Source organism: Rhodamnia argentea, chromosome 7 (genome assembly GCF_020921035.1).
Source record: "Rhodamnia argentea isolate NSW1041297 chromosome 7, ASM2092103v1, whole genome shotgun sequence".
Lineage (NCBI taxonomy): Eukaryota > Viridiplantae > Streptophyta > Magnoliopsida > Myrtales > Myrtaceae > Rhodamnia > Rhodamnia argentea.
In genome coordinates this window covers 10501759-10517054 of record NC_063156.1, presented here as the reverse complement: position 1 = coordinate 10517054, position 15296 = coordinate 10501759, and the positions used below count along the sequence as shown (strand labels likewise).

The window sequence follows — 15296 nt, the reverse complement described above, 5'->3', positions numbered from 1 at the left end:
CCAGTATTTGCTCAACGCAGATATATTAAAAAAAAAAAAAGGTTCTTACAGATGAAATTGGAAATGAACACATGGGAACTTCGGTGAACAGCAAAAGGTCGAAGATGGACTCCATGTAGGAGGTAAGAAATCAGACGTTGATCAAGATGCGGTATCATCCACGCCCGTCATATAGCCATTTCCAAAGAAGGAGATGGAGGAAAAGAGTAGTAAGGAGTCGAATCACACTCGCTTTGGCTCCAACTACTCCTACTGCTATGATCCGGCCCGTGCAATCGGTTTTCAAGTAACAAAATCACTTCAGACATCTTGGGTCGGACAGATGGATCGTCATCCGCACATAACAGTGCCAATCGGACGAGTCGTTCTGCTTCTTCGGGGAGATAGTTCCCCTGCAAAGTTGGATCAACCACCCTTTTCAACATGTTCTCGTTCATACATCTGCTAATCCAGTCGTTCCGTAGCCCACTGAAGTGAAAAAATGGCCGTCCTGAGATGAGCTCCAGAAGCATGTTTCCATATAAATAGACGTCAACCTTCCGAGTGCATTTGCCAGTGCTTATGTACTCGGGGGCGCCGTATCCTATATGTCCACGCACGGCGGTGTAGACATAAGTATCTTGGTACAACTGAGGTGATATGGGCAACAAAGGCGGATGTTTACCCACTTCAGCTGCAGAAACCGAGCCGCAGCCGATGGAGCCTCCGGCATTCCCCACCACAATGTCCCTCTCATGCATGATCCTGGCCAAGCCAAAGTCTCCCACTACTGGCTTGAAGTCCGCATTCAGCAATATGTTTGAACAACTGACATCGCGGTGTATGATGCTCGGATGGCATTGATCGTGCATGTGAGCCATCCCCCTCGCGACTCCTGATGCTATCCGCATCCGGATTGGCCAATCGAGTGGTTGGAAGGCTTTCTGTCTCAAGAGGAAGTCGAGACTGCGGTTGACCATGAAGGGGTAGACCAACAACCGCTCTTTCTCCACATTGCAATACCCTATCAGGCACAACAAGTTGGGGTGGTGAACAATGCTTGCCACTTCCACTTCTGTCTGAAACTGTCTTTCCGAATCTTCGGAAAGCTCTCTCAGTCGTTTTACGGCGACGAGAGAACCATCGGCTAAGCGTCCTCTGTAGACCACTCCAAACGATCCTTCACCCAACCAGTTTTCGTGGTCGAAGTTTCTTGTCGCCACTTGAAGCTCTATGAGAGAGAACCTTCGGAGTTGATTACCGGTATTATCAACCGTCCTTCCAACTTCTCGAGTAGCACCGGAGAAACTGAGGATGCGGAAATTGAACACCATCTCTAGGAAATCCTGTTAATTCCTCCCCACCAGGAATCAGATCTTTTTCGGGTTTGCGTTCTGCGTCACTACAGAGATGGAAATATTCTATTTTGAAATGATTAATTCCTCGAGGACAGGAAGACTACATGTCAAATTCAAGGAGTTACCCTTTGATTCAGACATGGAATTGGCTCTGAAAGAGAGGAGAGTCTCCGGCTTGAGCCATTGCTCCCAAGAAATGGATCTGGCTCAGGAATGCGAGGAAAGTGCTTCCTTTGTATTTCTTAATTTGACTAGTCCACACTTTTGGCCATGCCATCACGGAGAAACTTCTTGGAATCTTCATGTGAGTTTCCTCGTAGCAAAGAAAGTCAAAACCAACTAGTCCAACCATATCCTCCTCTAAAAGCTGAGACACAAATCTGAAAATGCAGGCCGTTGAAGAGATGATGCTGCCTTAGTTTATGCCTGACATCCTAAAAATGGGGTAATGTTTCTCGCAGCATTCTTGGGTTCTTATGCATTGAAAAATCCAGATATGTTTCCTTACCAAAAAAAAAAAATCCAGATATGAAGAGCACCAGTTTTTCTTCTCCACTGCATTGGCTCCTTACAAGAGACAGCTCTTCAACTTTTGCGTATCCGCGAAGATCCATTCTTCTAATTACTTGTAGTTGGATCACGTGCATGATATTAATGGATTCGACATATTGCAATTTCAATGGAAACTTTTTCAGTGGACATTTAAGCGGGTCATTAAAACCTCTTGCGAGTGCACGATTCATTCGCACAACACAACATACGGCACAAGTCTCCTCATTCCCCGACTCGCCGACATTTAGAGAGAGCTTGAGAGAGTTGTAGATGTGAAGAATCAAACTATGCACCTCTTGATTGTTCGAATGAGGTTAAGGCTAATAATGTCATTGATCTTGGCATCTGCGCGAATCGGAGATAATCAACTAAGTTATGACAAAAAGGAGATTCCGCGGGTTGAAACATTGTCCAAAAGCAGCTGAAATGCTCCAGGTTGGTGTGAACTGTATACCCAATTTTGAAAGTCCCAACTTGAGCGTACAAGAAGTTGATGTGCAATGATGACTCACACCACTTAGAAACTTCTTGCAAGTTTCATATGAGTTTACCTCGCAGAGAAGAAAGTCAAAGTCAACTAGTCCAACCATATCCCCCTCTGAAACCAGAGAGACTAATTTGAAAGATTCAGGCAGGGAATCAAAGTGCCAAAAACTTGTATTTTCTTGCACATACAATTATTTATGTGCGCGAAGACGCATGTGCAGCCGAACTTGTCATTGTCTTCTAAGGACGAATTTTATGGCGGCCTTTAATTGTCATTAGATCAATAGAACTTTCTTACTAAGACATTCATTCACCATTGATTCGATAAATTAAGAGATGACACTTCGAATTTTTGTCTGAGTTTCTAGTTTTCAATTGGATGCAAATGTAGAAGATAGCGGTCATTGCACGAAGGACATACTACATGTCTAAATAAAAGGGAGGAAATTATTACAAAAAGATCATACAAATGATAGTGGAGAGGAACATATAGAGTTTAGGAAGAGAAACAGAGAAGCTAAACCTTGTTATTGAAGGTAAACATGATGTAGCGTTGACATGCTAGTCATGGAGCAATCCCCAGAGGAGAAAGAGAAGGAGGGAAAGAGTAGTACGGAGTTGAGTCCCAGTCGCTTTGACTCCAACTACTCCTTGAACTAGGGATTCGCTCAAGAAACTGGCTTTCGAGCATTCGAACCACTTAAGACATCTTTGGTCGAGCAGATGCATCCCATTGTGCGCATGATAATGCCAATTGGACTAGTTGCTCTGCTTCTTCTTCCATGTGGTTCCCCTGCAAAGTGGAATCGATTTCCCTTCCCAACTGGTCTTCATTCATATGTTTATCAATCCAATCCTCCAACGAGATTTCGCCAACTTCAACATGAAGCGGCCGTCCCAAGATGAGCTGAAGAAGCATCTTCCCATATGCAGACACATCATTCTTCAGTGTGCACTTTCCTGTGGAGAAGAGCTCGGGGGCAATAAAGTTAGCAGTGCCACGGATGGGGGTCTTGACATAAACATCTTTGTAGCCAGAATCAGCTGACAACATGGGCCTTTCAATAGTCCCTTCCTCTACATTTCTCTCATGCATGATCATGGCAAGCAATGATCCTCCTATCACAGCCTCAAAATGAACATTCAGCAGTATATTTGACGCACAGATGTTGCGATGCATGATCTTGATGTTACCTTGATTGTGAAGGTGTGCAAGCCCCCTCGCTACTCCCAAAGCTATATGCTTTCGAGTTGTCCAGTCGAGAGGTCAGTCAAATCGATCCGGTCTCTTTGTAAGATTGGAAGATAGGCTATTGTTGATCATCAAGGGATACATCAGTAAGAGGTCTTTCTTAGTCCTGCAAAAGCCCATCAGGCATAGCACATTTTGGAGCGTTGAAATTGTGCTTCCCCTTGAACTTCTGCTTCGAACTTCTTTTCCCTCCACCGATCGACACAGTTCTTTACTGCAACTTGTGAACCATCGGCCAAGCGCCCCCTGTAAACATTGCGGTTATAATTGTTCCCCATGATGTTGTTGCTGCTAAAGTTGTCTGTCACGACTCGGAGCTCCCTTAGAGAGAATATTTTATGAGGTGTTGGATCACCTTTGACGGACTCGGTAAAACTGAAAGTTCGGAGATTGAACAAAATCTTTAAGCGGAGATTCTTGTCAAGTACAAATGGATCGTATAAGCTTGATGGGGTTTCTCGATTGGTAGTGATTGGTTTGGGAATACCTTCTGCGCATCCAGAGAGACTTGCTCGTACCCACAGTTTTCATAACTCCAGTCAAGTGTGGGGCCATCTCACCAAAGCTCTCTTTTTCTTTACAACATGAGCGGTAAAAGGACACTAGAAGTCAAATATTGGGTACGGTGCTCACTTCTGTGTCAAAACTTTTCGCCGGGTCATTCATGTGACAAATCAGAAAAAAAAGTTCACTTAGGCTCCGTTTATTTCACGGAAAATAAGTAATTTGAAAAATATTTTCCGAAAAGTGATTACTTATATCGTTTAGAAAAATTAGTGAACGAAAAATGTTTTCATCATCGATAACAATCTATACCTAACTACTTTCATAGGTGATAAAAAAATTTATTTATTCATTTTTTTAAGCTACATAAGCAATTACATTTTGAAAAATATTTTCGAAATTGCTCATTTTCCGTAAAACAAACGAAGCCTTAAATGCCAAATCAGAGAAATTTCGGCCAAATTGATTAAGCAGCATTTGTATTTAAGTTTTTAATATGACGTGGCATATTTGTTTAAAAATTTTGTCCTTATCGACTTCTACGTGGACTTCTAAACTTAAAAACAACCCAAAAACTTAAAAAAAAAATAAATTAAATGTAAAAATAAGTTAAAAATTATTTTTTAAAAGTAATACAAAATATATTTAAATTAAATTTAAAAATAAGCTAAAAATTTAAAGAGAGAAAGAGAGAGAGTGGAGAACAGATGGCGAGGTCTTGCACAACCCTCGCCGTAGCTGCCCCACCTTTATTGGCAAGGGTGGGGGGTGGACGACGGGGCTTGCCGATCATTGGCCAGGGTCCGACAACCCCCGCTGGCTATACCCTACCCTCGCTAGCAAAGGTGGGTGACAACAGCCCTCATCGCCTCCTCCTGTACTTCACCCTTTCTCTCTCTCTTTTTATTATTATTATTATTATTTTTAGCTTATTTTTAAATGTAATTTAAATAAAGTTTGTATGAAAAATCGAATTTGTCCTTCAATGCCACATATGATAGATAAAATATTAAAAAAAGTCATGTTAGTATTTCGCGTTATTCTAAATAGACAGTATTAACGGAAGGACTCCGACCAAAAAAAAAAATTTAACAGAAAGACTCAATTACACTAATTTGACAAGTTTTAGTATTTGATTGCACTTTTTGTAAGTTTTAGGACTCAATTGCACTTTTTATAAGTTTTAGAACTTGATTGACTTTTTGTAAATTGTTCATTCACCATTAATTCAATGAGTTAAAAGTTGACACTTTTATGGTGGAGATTTGTTGAGATTTTTTACTTTCAAATTAGTGATAAGAGTATTTTAGATCATGCATTTTTATTTTACGGTCTTTTAGAAGGGGGCTATAAAAGGGCTATGTTGCATAGTACATTGTAATGTTCGCCTCCACATTCTGCCCTTTTTTCTTTGTTCTTCACTTCTTCTTGTTAAATTTTTTATTATAGCTTATACTCATTATTGAAGATAGTGAAACCTTTGACAAAAAAAAAAAAAAAAAAAGATAGTGAAACCCACTACCTCCCCATAGTTTTTCCTCATTTTCATTTTTCCGTGTATATTGTGCATCGTACATTTTGATTTTGCTTTCATCCTCCACTATTTTGTGCTTGAATCTGTGCATCTCTTGGCGTTGTTCCACAACACTTCTAAATTCTAATTACTTGTACTTGGAACACATGCATTACGTGTCGATTGATAATATTGTAATTTCAATGGAAAATTTTCTGATGAGTAGAAATACTAGTATTAATTTCAAATCACTGTTCTGCTTCTCTGTGTTCCATTTTTTTTATTAGATGATCCTCGTAAACAAGACACAAATGCATTAACACTAAATAATGCATTAATATTATTTTGGGTTAATACTACGAAAAACCCTAAACTAGTACACCTATGACAAATTTATCATAAATTATTTTTTTACCATAAAAAATCCTAAACTGATACACTTGTGACAAATTTACCATAAACTAATTTTTTTTACCATGAAAAACCCAAATTAGTACACTAGTGACAAATTTACCCTTTGTTAAATTGGGTTAATACCACGAAAAATATCAAATTGAAACACCTGTGACAAACAAAGAATAAAAACCTTAAACTAGTATACCCATGAGCAGCCACATGTCATTTAACTCAGTAATTTGACGGTTAAATTTAATGAAAACTAACGAAAGATAAATTTATCACAGGTGTATCGGTTTGGGGTAAATTTATCACAAGTGTACCAGTTTGGGATTTTTTGTGGTCAAAAAATAGTTTGGGGTAAATTTGGTATAGGTGTACCAGTTTATGATTTTCTGTGGTATTAACCTTATTATTTTCTTATTTTTTTCGAACTTTTAATTTTTTGTTTTCCTTTTATGAACCAAGGAATTGAGAACAATAATCCAATGGTTTTCTATTATACGACCTACAAATTTGTTAAACATTCTACACATGTCCAAATGAATCATCGCGGGGCTTTATATGGTGAATGTGCATTAGTGCACCTGAACCTATGTTAGATGCATCTCGTGTGTTGGAAAATAACGTCGGGAACGAAATGAAATGGAATCGGATTTTCAAGCATGATAACACTCTCTTTAAGGATTTATTTGCTTCATGATATTGCTAATGGTTTTCGGTAATTATAATACAACAAAGTTTCAATGAGAATAGTAGATAGCAATTCTGATAATTCTCCCGGATCTCTCAAAGAAAATAATTGAAAACAATGGATGTGTATATTTTGAGAAAACGAAAATATAATTTAAGTTCAAAAAATGAACAAAATCTCTCACTACATAATAGTTAAAGGAAGAAAGCTTTTCATATCTCAAAAACTATCATTCGAACACAACTCTTTGTGTCCAAAGAACAGTTAATTTCTGACACATCTCTATGTGTTCGAAGAACAATTAATTTCGGACAAAACTCTTCATTGTCTGAAAATTGTCTCGTCTAAACAATTGTAACTATTGGACATAAAAAATTAATTAAAATTCAAGATAAATTTAATAAAAATAATTGCAACTCCTATGTGAACAATCACATCGTTTCATTAGGAATCAATATGTTATTTTTATTATAAGTTCAAAAAATAAAAAATAAAATGATTGTTGATTAGGGCCAATAATTATCCGCATATGAATGATGCTAAGTATGCCTAATGATCGTACACCCGCACGTGGGTATAGTGGGGTCTAGTTCACTTGCCCATTTCTTTATTTTGGAAGACTATAGTAACCTTCTAACTAATAAAGAGAGTTGCAACCTTCCTTCCATCCTATGTGAGATTAGAAAAAGGCACATTTTGTTTGTTTGCAAACAAACTTCAACAATCCCCCACTTTATTTGTAAAACAAAATCACAAAAATAAGATTTCTCAAAAGATACAGCCAAAATCTCTCTAAGATTAATATACATATAGGAAGGTCATTTTTTAGTTAAACCTTCATTTAGTGTAAGTATCTCAAAATTCTATAAAAGTGACAAATTGTTGCTGGCTTTAAATTTGCTACTTTATATAATAGAATTGGACATACTACACATATACGAATCTCTTGTTTCAACGAGAAGTTCATATTTACTCAGCACTATTATGGCCTTGTGCTTGTACATGTTTCATGAGCTCTATAGAAAGCAGCTCTAACTTTCGTAAGAAGCGGCACCGTTTCTAAGCTCATATAGGTGAAATATCTACCATGTCTTTTTAGTTACTGGTAAGCACATTACATTTCTGTAATATATTTCATTAAGAATATAATTCAGCCTTTAAAACATAATAGAAAATACTGACTTCTTATGGTTGGGCTAATGTCAATATCAAAGAATCACTTTCAGTAGCTTGTTTTTGCCCATTAAACCTTATAACTAATGATATGCTAATATTAGGTCGAGTTACCATTACTGGTGATTTTAAGCAAAGGTTTTCTGCCCTATTTCTTTTGAAGTCACCTTTACGATCTCTCTTGGTAGAGCCTTTTGAAAGGGATTGGCCAAATTCTTGCTTGACCTCACGTAAATGATTGGTATGGTTCCATCTTGAATCAATTGTCTCACGTACTCATGCCTTAGGCTAATATGTCTAGACTTTTCATTATAAGTGCTACTATAAGCTCTTGCCAAAGTAGCTTGACTGTCACAATGAACAGAAATAGGAGGTATAGTACTAGGCCACAATTTGATATCCAACAACAAATTTCTAATCCACTCAGCCTCTTTTCTAGTTGCAGCTAAAGCAATCAATTCCGATTCCATCGTTGAGTGAGTTATGCACGTTTGTTTCTTACTTGCTTAAGATACATCACATCCACCTAATGTGAAGATCCATCCAAACAAACTTTAACACCGTGCTGAATTTATTAAATTTGGGGATTCATACCATACAAAATTCTAACTTGGTACCCACTATATATTTACCACAAAGTAATTATCATCTCGCAAAAATCTCAAACTAATAATGTCCCTTATCTTTTAAAATCGGTTGTAATGAACCAATGGGATTATTTTGGCCAAAGAATTGCTAGAACATCGATAAGGTTGAAACAAATTTGAGATTGAATAATCTTTAAATTCATTGAAAAAAATTTCAATCCAATAGGAAGCTCATTATCTTGCCTGAGCCCTCCCCCCCCCCCTTCTCTTTAAGACACGAAGGAAATGCACAACCACACAATTAAGCAGGTCATTAAAACCACTCACGAGCGCACAATCTGTTTGAACAACACGACATTCAACCTGTCTCCTCGATTCCCAACTCGCTAATAGTTATTGAAAGCTTGAGAGAGGTATAGATGTGAAGAACCAAACTATGCACCTCTTGATTGTTTGAATGAGGTTAAGGCTAATAATCTCATTGCCAGAGATAATCAAGTAAAATGAGATGAAGAGCAGATTCTTCGGGTTGAAACGATCCCCATAAGTAGCTGAAATGGTCCAGGTAGGTGTGAATTGTATACCCGATTTTAAAAGTCCCAACTTGAGCCGACAAGGAGTTGATGTGCAATGATGACTCATATCACTAAGAAACTTCTTGCAAGCTCCATATGAGTTTACCTCGCAGAGCAGAAAGCCAAAGCCAACCATATCCTCCTCGGAAAGCAGAGAAACAAATTTGAAAGGCGCAGGCAGAGAATCAAAGTGCCAACAACTGGGATTTTTCTTGCATATACACGGATTGGATGTGCACGAAGACGCATGTGCGACCGATCTTATCAATCTCTTCTAAGGACGACTTTTATGGAGGTCATCGGCATTAACTTTGGTTAGAACAATAGAACTTCTTTGATAAACTTAAACGTTCATACAAATGAAAATGAAGAGGAACATGTAGAGTTTAGGAAGAGATAAACATAGAAGCCAAACTTGTTGCTGAAGGTAAAAGGCAATGTTGATGATTCAGCATTGACATGGCAGTCATGGAGCAATCCCAAAAGGAGGAGAAGGAGAAGGAGGGAAAGAATGGCACGGAGTTGAGTAACGCTCACTTTGACTCCAACTACTCCTTGAACTAGGATCCCTACGAAGGAACTGGCTTTCGAGCATTCAAACCTCTTCAGACATCTCTGGTCGCAAAGATGGATCCTCATATGTGCACAACAATGCAAATTGTACCAGCCGCTCTGCTGCTCCTTCCACGTAATTCCCCTGCAAATTGGAATCGATCACCCTTCCTAGCTGACCTTCATTCATAAGTATTCTAAGCCCATCCTCCAGCCGGAAAGCTTCACGACTGAGTAGCTCCCTGAAATCGTAAATTGGTTGTCCCAAGATGAGCTCGAGAAGCATTTTCCCGTATGCATAGACATCATTCTTCAGTGTGCATTTATCTGTAATGTGGTACTCCGGGGCAATAAACCCAAGTTTGCCACAGAAGGGGGCGTTGACGTAAACATCTTCATAGCGATGATATGATCGAGAATGGGAGCCCGAATCAGCTGACCACGTGGACCACTCAATAGTCCCTTCCTCTACATTTCTCTCATGCATGATTATGGCAACCGAAAGCCCTCCTATCACGGCCTCAAAATGAACATTCAACAGTCTATTTGACGCGCAGATGTGGCGATGCATGACCTTGATGTTACCTTGATTGTGAAGGTGTGCAAGCCCCCTCGCTACTCCCAAGGCTATCCGCTTGTGAGTTGTCCAATCGAGAGGTCAGGCAAACGTATCCGGTCTCTCGGTAAGATGGTAAGATAGGCTGTTGTTGATCATCAATGGATACACCATTAAGAGCTCTTTCTTGGTCCGGCAAAAGCCCCTCAGGTGTAGCACGTTTGGGTGTATCGAAACCGTGCTTCCCACTTGCACTTCTGCTTCGACTTCCTTCTGGCTCCACTGATTGACAAAGCTTGCTCTCTTTACTGCCACTATCGAACCATTGGCTAAGCGCCCACTGTAAACCTTGCTGCCCCACTCGTCCCCCACGATGTTGTTGCTGCTAAAGTTGTCTGTCGCGACTCGGAGCTCCTTTAGAGAGAAGCTTTTAGGAGGTGTTGGATCATCTTCGATGGACTCAGCAAAACTGAAGGTTCGGAGATTGAACACCATCTTTAAGCGGGGGAAAATTAGATCCTTTCTAAAGTACAAATGGATTGGTATAAGATTGATGGGTTCTCTCGATCGGAAGTGATTGGTTTGGGAACACCGTAAATTCGCCAAGAGCTAGTACATGTATAAACTAGGAACACGAACTTTCTAAGTTCCTTCACAAAGTATTTTTTTAAAGGATGTACAAGGACAATGTTATCTGTTTTAAGTCACAAGATTTGACAAAAATCATTTATGACAATCGCAATACACCAAAAGAACAGCTGTGTAGGGATCCACGCGGATTCCATTCATTGTTTTTTAAATAGAGTATACAATATTCAGCGCCAAAAATATTACCATAGTAACGTATCAAAACAATAATTTTGTAAAGGGGTATTTAAAATATCCATATCATCGCCTTATCCGAGGGAAGTTTGTCAATCTATCCAAGTATTAGTGGTATTTGAAAGCCAAGATGAAGGACACCAATCTGATATCCCCCGAAGCCTCATCGCCCAAAGAGATAACAGAGTAAGAACGTACTGATTAGATGATGGTATGACTCTAATTGATGCAAACAATACTTCTCCCCGCGGGTTGAAACATTGCCCAGAAGTAGCTGAAATGGTCCAGGTAGATGTGAATTGTATACCAGATTGTCAAAGCCCCAACTTGAGCCTAGAAGATGTTGATGTGCAATGATGACTCATATCACTTAGAAACTTCTTGAAAGGTTCATATGAGTTTAACTCGAAGAGAAGAAAGTCAAAGCAAGCTATTTCAACAATATCCTCCTGTGAAAGCACAGAAACAAACTTGAAAGAAGCAGGCAGAGAATCAAAGTGCCAACAGCTTGCATTTTCTTGCATATACGAGGATTGATGTGCATGAAGACGCATGTGCGACCGATCTTATCAATGCCTTCTAAGGACGACTTTTCTGGTGGCCTTTAACTTTCGTTAGATCAAAAGAAACATTTTTAATAAACTTAAAACGTTAGTTCCCAATTAACTCAATTCGATGACAAATGTAGAAGCTAGCAGTCATTATATAAAGAACGTGCTATATGTCTCAAAAGATCGGAGGAAAGTATTACAGAAAGATCATATGAATTTAAGTGAAGATGAACATATAGAGTTTAGGAAGAGAAAACACAGAAGCTAAACTTATTATTGAAGGTAAAAGGCAACGGAGATGATGTACTATTAACAAGCCAATCAGGGAGCAATCCCCATAGGAGAAGGAGAAGGAGGGAAAGAGTAGTACGGAGTTGAGTCACACTCGCTTTGACTCCAACTACTCCTTGAACTAGTGTCCCGCTGAAGAAACTGGCTTTCGAGCATTCGAACCACTTCAGACATCTCTGGTCGAACAGATGGATTCTCATGTGCGCACAACAATGCCAACCGGACTAGTCCCTCTGCTTCCTTTTCCACGTAGTTTCCCTGCAATTGGGGATCGATCAACATTTTCAACTCGTTCTTAATAATATGTTTGCCGAACACCGGCGGAAAAAGGTTCCCAGTCGCCTGTCCAGAGACGAGCCCAAGAAGCGTTCTCCCGTAGGCGAAACGTCGTTCTTCAGTGTGCACTTTCCTGTGTTTCTGTACTCTGGGGCAATGAACCCATTCACACCGTGGATGTGGTTGTCAACATAAACATCGTCATAGCAATGATATGTTTGAGAACTGGAGCCGGAAACAACTGAATCTTCTACCTGGGACTTTATAGTCCGCCCCTGTACATTTCTCTTGTGCATGATCACGGAAGAGCAGAAACCTGTTATCACCGCCTCAAATTGCGAGTTCAGCAATATACTATGTGGGCAAATGTGGCGGTGCATGATCCTGAAATTACCTTGATCGTGCAGGTGCGCTAAACCTGTGGCTGCTCCCAAGGCTATGCGTGTGCGAGTTGTCCAATCGAGAGGTCCGGTCGGCCGTTCCGATTGTGCCCCAAGATTAGAAGCGAGGCTGTTGTGGATCATCAAGGGATAGACCAGCAAAAGCTCTCTCTTTGTCCTGCAAAAGCCCCTCAGGCTAACCACGTTTGGGTGTGTCGACACCGATCTCGCCACTTGCATCTCCCTCCCAAAGTTCTCTTCCCTTTCTTGGTCGATAATGAATGCTCTCTTTACTACCACTTGAGAACCGTCGGCTAAGTGTCCCCGATAAACCATGCCGAAATCACCTCCGCCCACGACGTTGCGATGGCTAAAGTCGTGCGTCGCAACTCGGAGCTCCTTTAGAGAGAAGCTTTTAGGAGGTGTTGGATCGTCTTCATCGGACTCGGTAAAACTGAAGGTTCGGAGATTGAACACCATCTTTTAAGCAGGGAAAAGTTAGATTCTTCTCAAGTACAAAGGGATGGTATAAGCTTTGATGGTTTTCTCTCCATTGGTACTGATTGGTTTGGGAGCATCTTTCTGCATATCCGAAGAGACTTGCTTGTTCACACAGTTTTTTCTATAACACAGTTGGGATTGTGCGGGTCTCTCCGACGACTGCTTCTGGTCGGTGCGAATGAATGAAAGGGTAGGAAAAGTCGTTGGTCTGCGAGCAGCCTGGTGGAAAGAGAGAGCGAGAGAGGTTTCATTGCCTCGAAGCTTCCTAAATTCTCCGACTATTATTGGATTCCAAATGTGTGGAGCACTTAGTCCTTGTTCTTTACTACGTGGGCTGTACATTACATGAAAAAGGGCCCAATATCCAAAAAAAACTCCAATTTTAATATTTGTGATAATTATATTCAATATATATATTTTTTTACCTCATAAAAAACCTTCAATTTTTACTTTTATCTCAATTCTATCCCAAACTTTTACTTATGTCCCAATGCTTCCTGTCTAGTACCAAAAAAATCCTCAACTTTAACATATGTCTCATATTATATCCAAAACTTTTTTCTATCTCATAAAAAACCTTCGACTTTTACTACCGCCAACATTCCGTCTATAATCACCATTAATTAATCTTACGTGGTATTTCACGTCATTAATGAATTATATCTCAACAAAGCTGACATGAAAAAACCCCGAACTTCTCTTCCGTTGTTTACTTTCCTTGCATATTGTCGGGAGATACATAATCACTCAAGGCGGCGTGTTTCGTATTTTCTTTGGCCTTCAATAGCCCAAAGAACGGCTACACATAGAGATATTCGAACGAACTATCTAAAACGTTGTTGTCCCTAAAGCCTACTATTTCTACATTTTGAAGATTCATTGGTAAGTTCGGCTAGAAAATTCGAGCCACGTAGGATTAACTAATATTGATTTTCAACGGATGGGCGACGGTGATAGAATTAAGATAAAAATAAAAGTTGATAGTTTTTTATGAGATAAAAAAAAGTTTTGGATATAATTGGGACAAATGCTAAAGATGAAGATTTTTTTAAATATTAGACCGGAAGAATTGGGATAAAGTAAAAGCTTGGAGTTTTTTATGTGATAAAAAAGTTTTTGAATATAATTGTCACAAATGCTAAAGTTGGAGTTTTTTTGGGAATTAGGCCAATGGAAAAGCTATCAACTTTTGCGTATCCTTGAAGATCCATACTTCATACTTCTGATTACTCGTATTTGGAACACGTTGGTTATGTGTGGATTGATCATATACTACAAAAACATGAAACAAATAGTCGGGTGATACGACAAATTAATAAAAATGGAGATTTATTTTTAGGAAGCTGTTAGCCCGACAGTTTGACAAGATTGTCATTCATTTCTGACCATACGATCTCTCAATCAATGAGTGTTTTATGCAAAACACGCAATAATGATGTGTGATTCTACGATTAAGATTATACAGTCCATGACAGTACTTTCAAGGAAGCATTTTCCTTATTTCTATTAGATCTTCCTGGAATTAGTGTTGAACCGTTATTGGAAGAGACAAATGGACTTGGTATGAGTCCATCTCCCTTCACTAAATATTTTCTAAAGGATGTACAAGAATATTATTATTTTATCAAGTCACAAGATTTGACAAAATCAATCATGACAATTGCAATACGTTAAGAGCAGCTGTGCAGGGATCCATGCGGACTCCATTCATCATTCTTTATATAGAGTATAAAATAGTCAAAGCTGTAAATGTTACCGTAGCAAGGTACCAAAAGAATACTTCTGTCAAAAAAAAAGTAATAGCGGCATTTGAAACCTAAGATGAAGGACACCAGTCGGACAGCCCCCAAGCCTCATCACCCAAAGAGATAACAGAAGAAGAGCATCCTGATTAGATGATGGTATGACTCTTAATTGATGTAAACAATACTTTCCCCTGTAGACGGCTCTGCACAACCGAAGAAATCTGTTCACAATCTACTCCACTTCCAGTTGTAGTAGTATGGGTTGCATTGAGCTCATATGCATCGAGATTTATGGGACAAAGGGCTTAGGAACTCGACGCCGCTATTCGAGTGCTCTCGAGCAACTTTGAGCCGAGACTTCCTTTCGTACAATTACTAGTACGAAAATGATGAATAGGGGAAGGAAAACCCAAGAGCTGAGCTTGTGGTAAGGCAAAAATGGTGATCAAGATTTTAGCATATATCCATCGAGAGAGGAGGAGGGAAGGGATAGTAAGGAGTTGAATCACACTCGCCTCCACTCCAATCGCTCCCGCTGCTAGGATCCTGCCCA

The 15296-nt window shown here is 39.5% G+C and overlaps 4 protein-coding genes across 4 annotated transcripts; all 4 read right to left on the bottom strand.

Annotated features, from left to right (window-relative positions):
• On the bottom strand, window positions 1-1371 carry LOC115737706 (BRASSINOSTEROID INSENSITIVE 1-associated receptor kinase 1-like). The gene has a single exon (XM_030669990.2). The coding sequence runs from the start codon at window positions 1311-1313 to the stop codon at window positions 168-170; it is 1146 nt and encodes a 381-aa protein (XP_030525850.1). The 5' UTR covers window positions 1314-1371; the 3' UTR covers window positions 1-167.
• Window positions 1372-9664: 8293 nt separating this feature from the next.
• On the bottom strand, window positions 9665-10192 carry LOC125315965 (BRASSINOSTEROID INSENSITIVE 1-associated receptor kinase 1-like). The gene has a single exon (XM_048282594.1). The coding sequence runs from the start codon at window positions 10190-10192 to the stop codon at window positions 9665-9667; it is 528 nt and encodes a 175-aa protein (XP_048138551.1).
• An 87-nt stretch (window positions 10193-10279) lies between these two features.
• Window positions 10280-10672, bottom strand: LOC115737707 (BRASSINOSTEROID INSENSITIVE 1-associated receptor kinase 1-like). Its single transcript, XM_030669992.2, has one exon. It carries the CDS (start codon window positions 10670-10672, stop codon window positions 10280-10282), a length of 393 nt encoding a protein of 130 aa, XP_030525852.1.
• A 1199-nt stretch (window positions 10673-11871) lies between these two features.
• LOC125315964 (LRR receptor kinase BAK1-like) lies at window positions 11872-12977 on the bottom strand. The gene is made up of 2 exons (XM_048282593.1): window positions 12153-12977; window positions 11872-12099 (listed from the first exon to the last, which is right to left on the bottom strand). Exons 1-2 carry the CDS (start codon window positions 12975-12977, stop codon window positions 11872-11874), a joined length of 1053 nt encoding a protein of 350 aa, XP_048138550.1.
• Between the last annotated feature and the right edge of the window lie 2319 nt (window positions 12978-15296).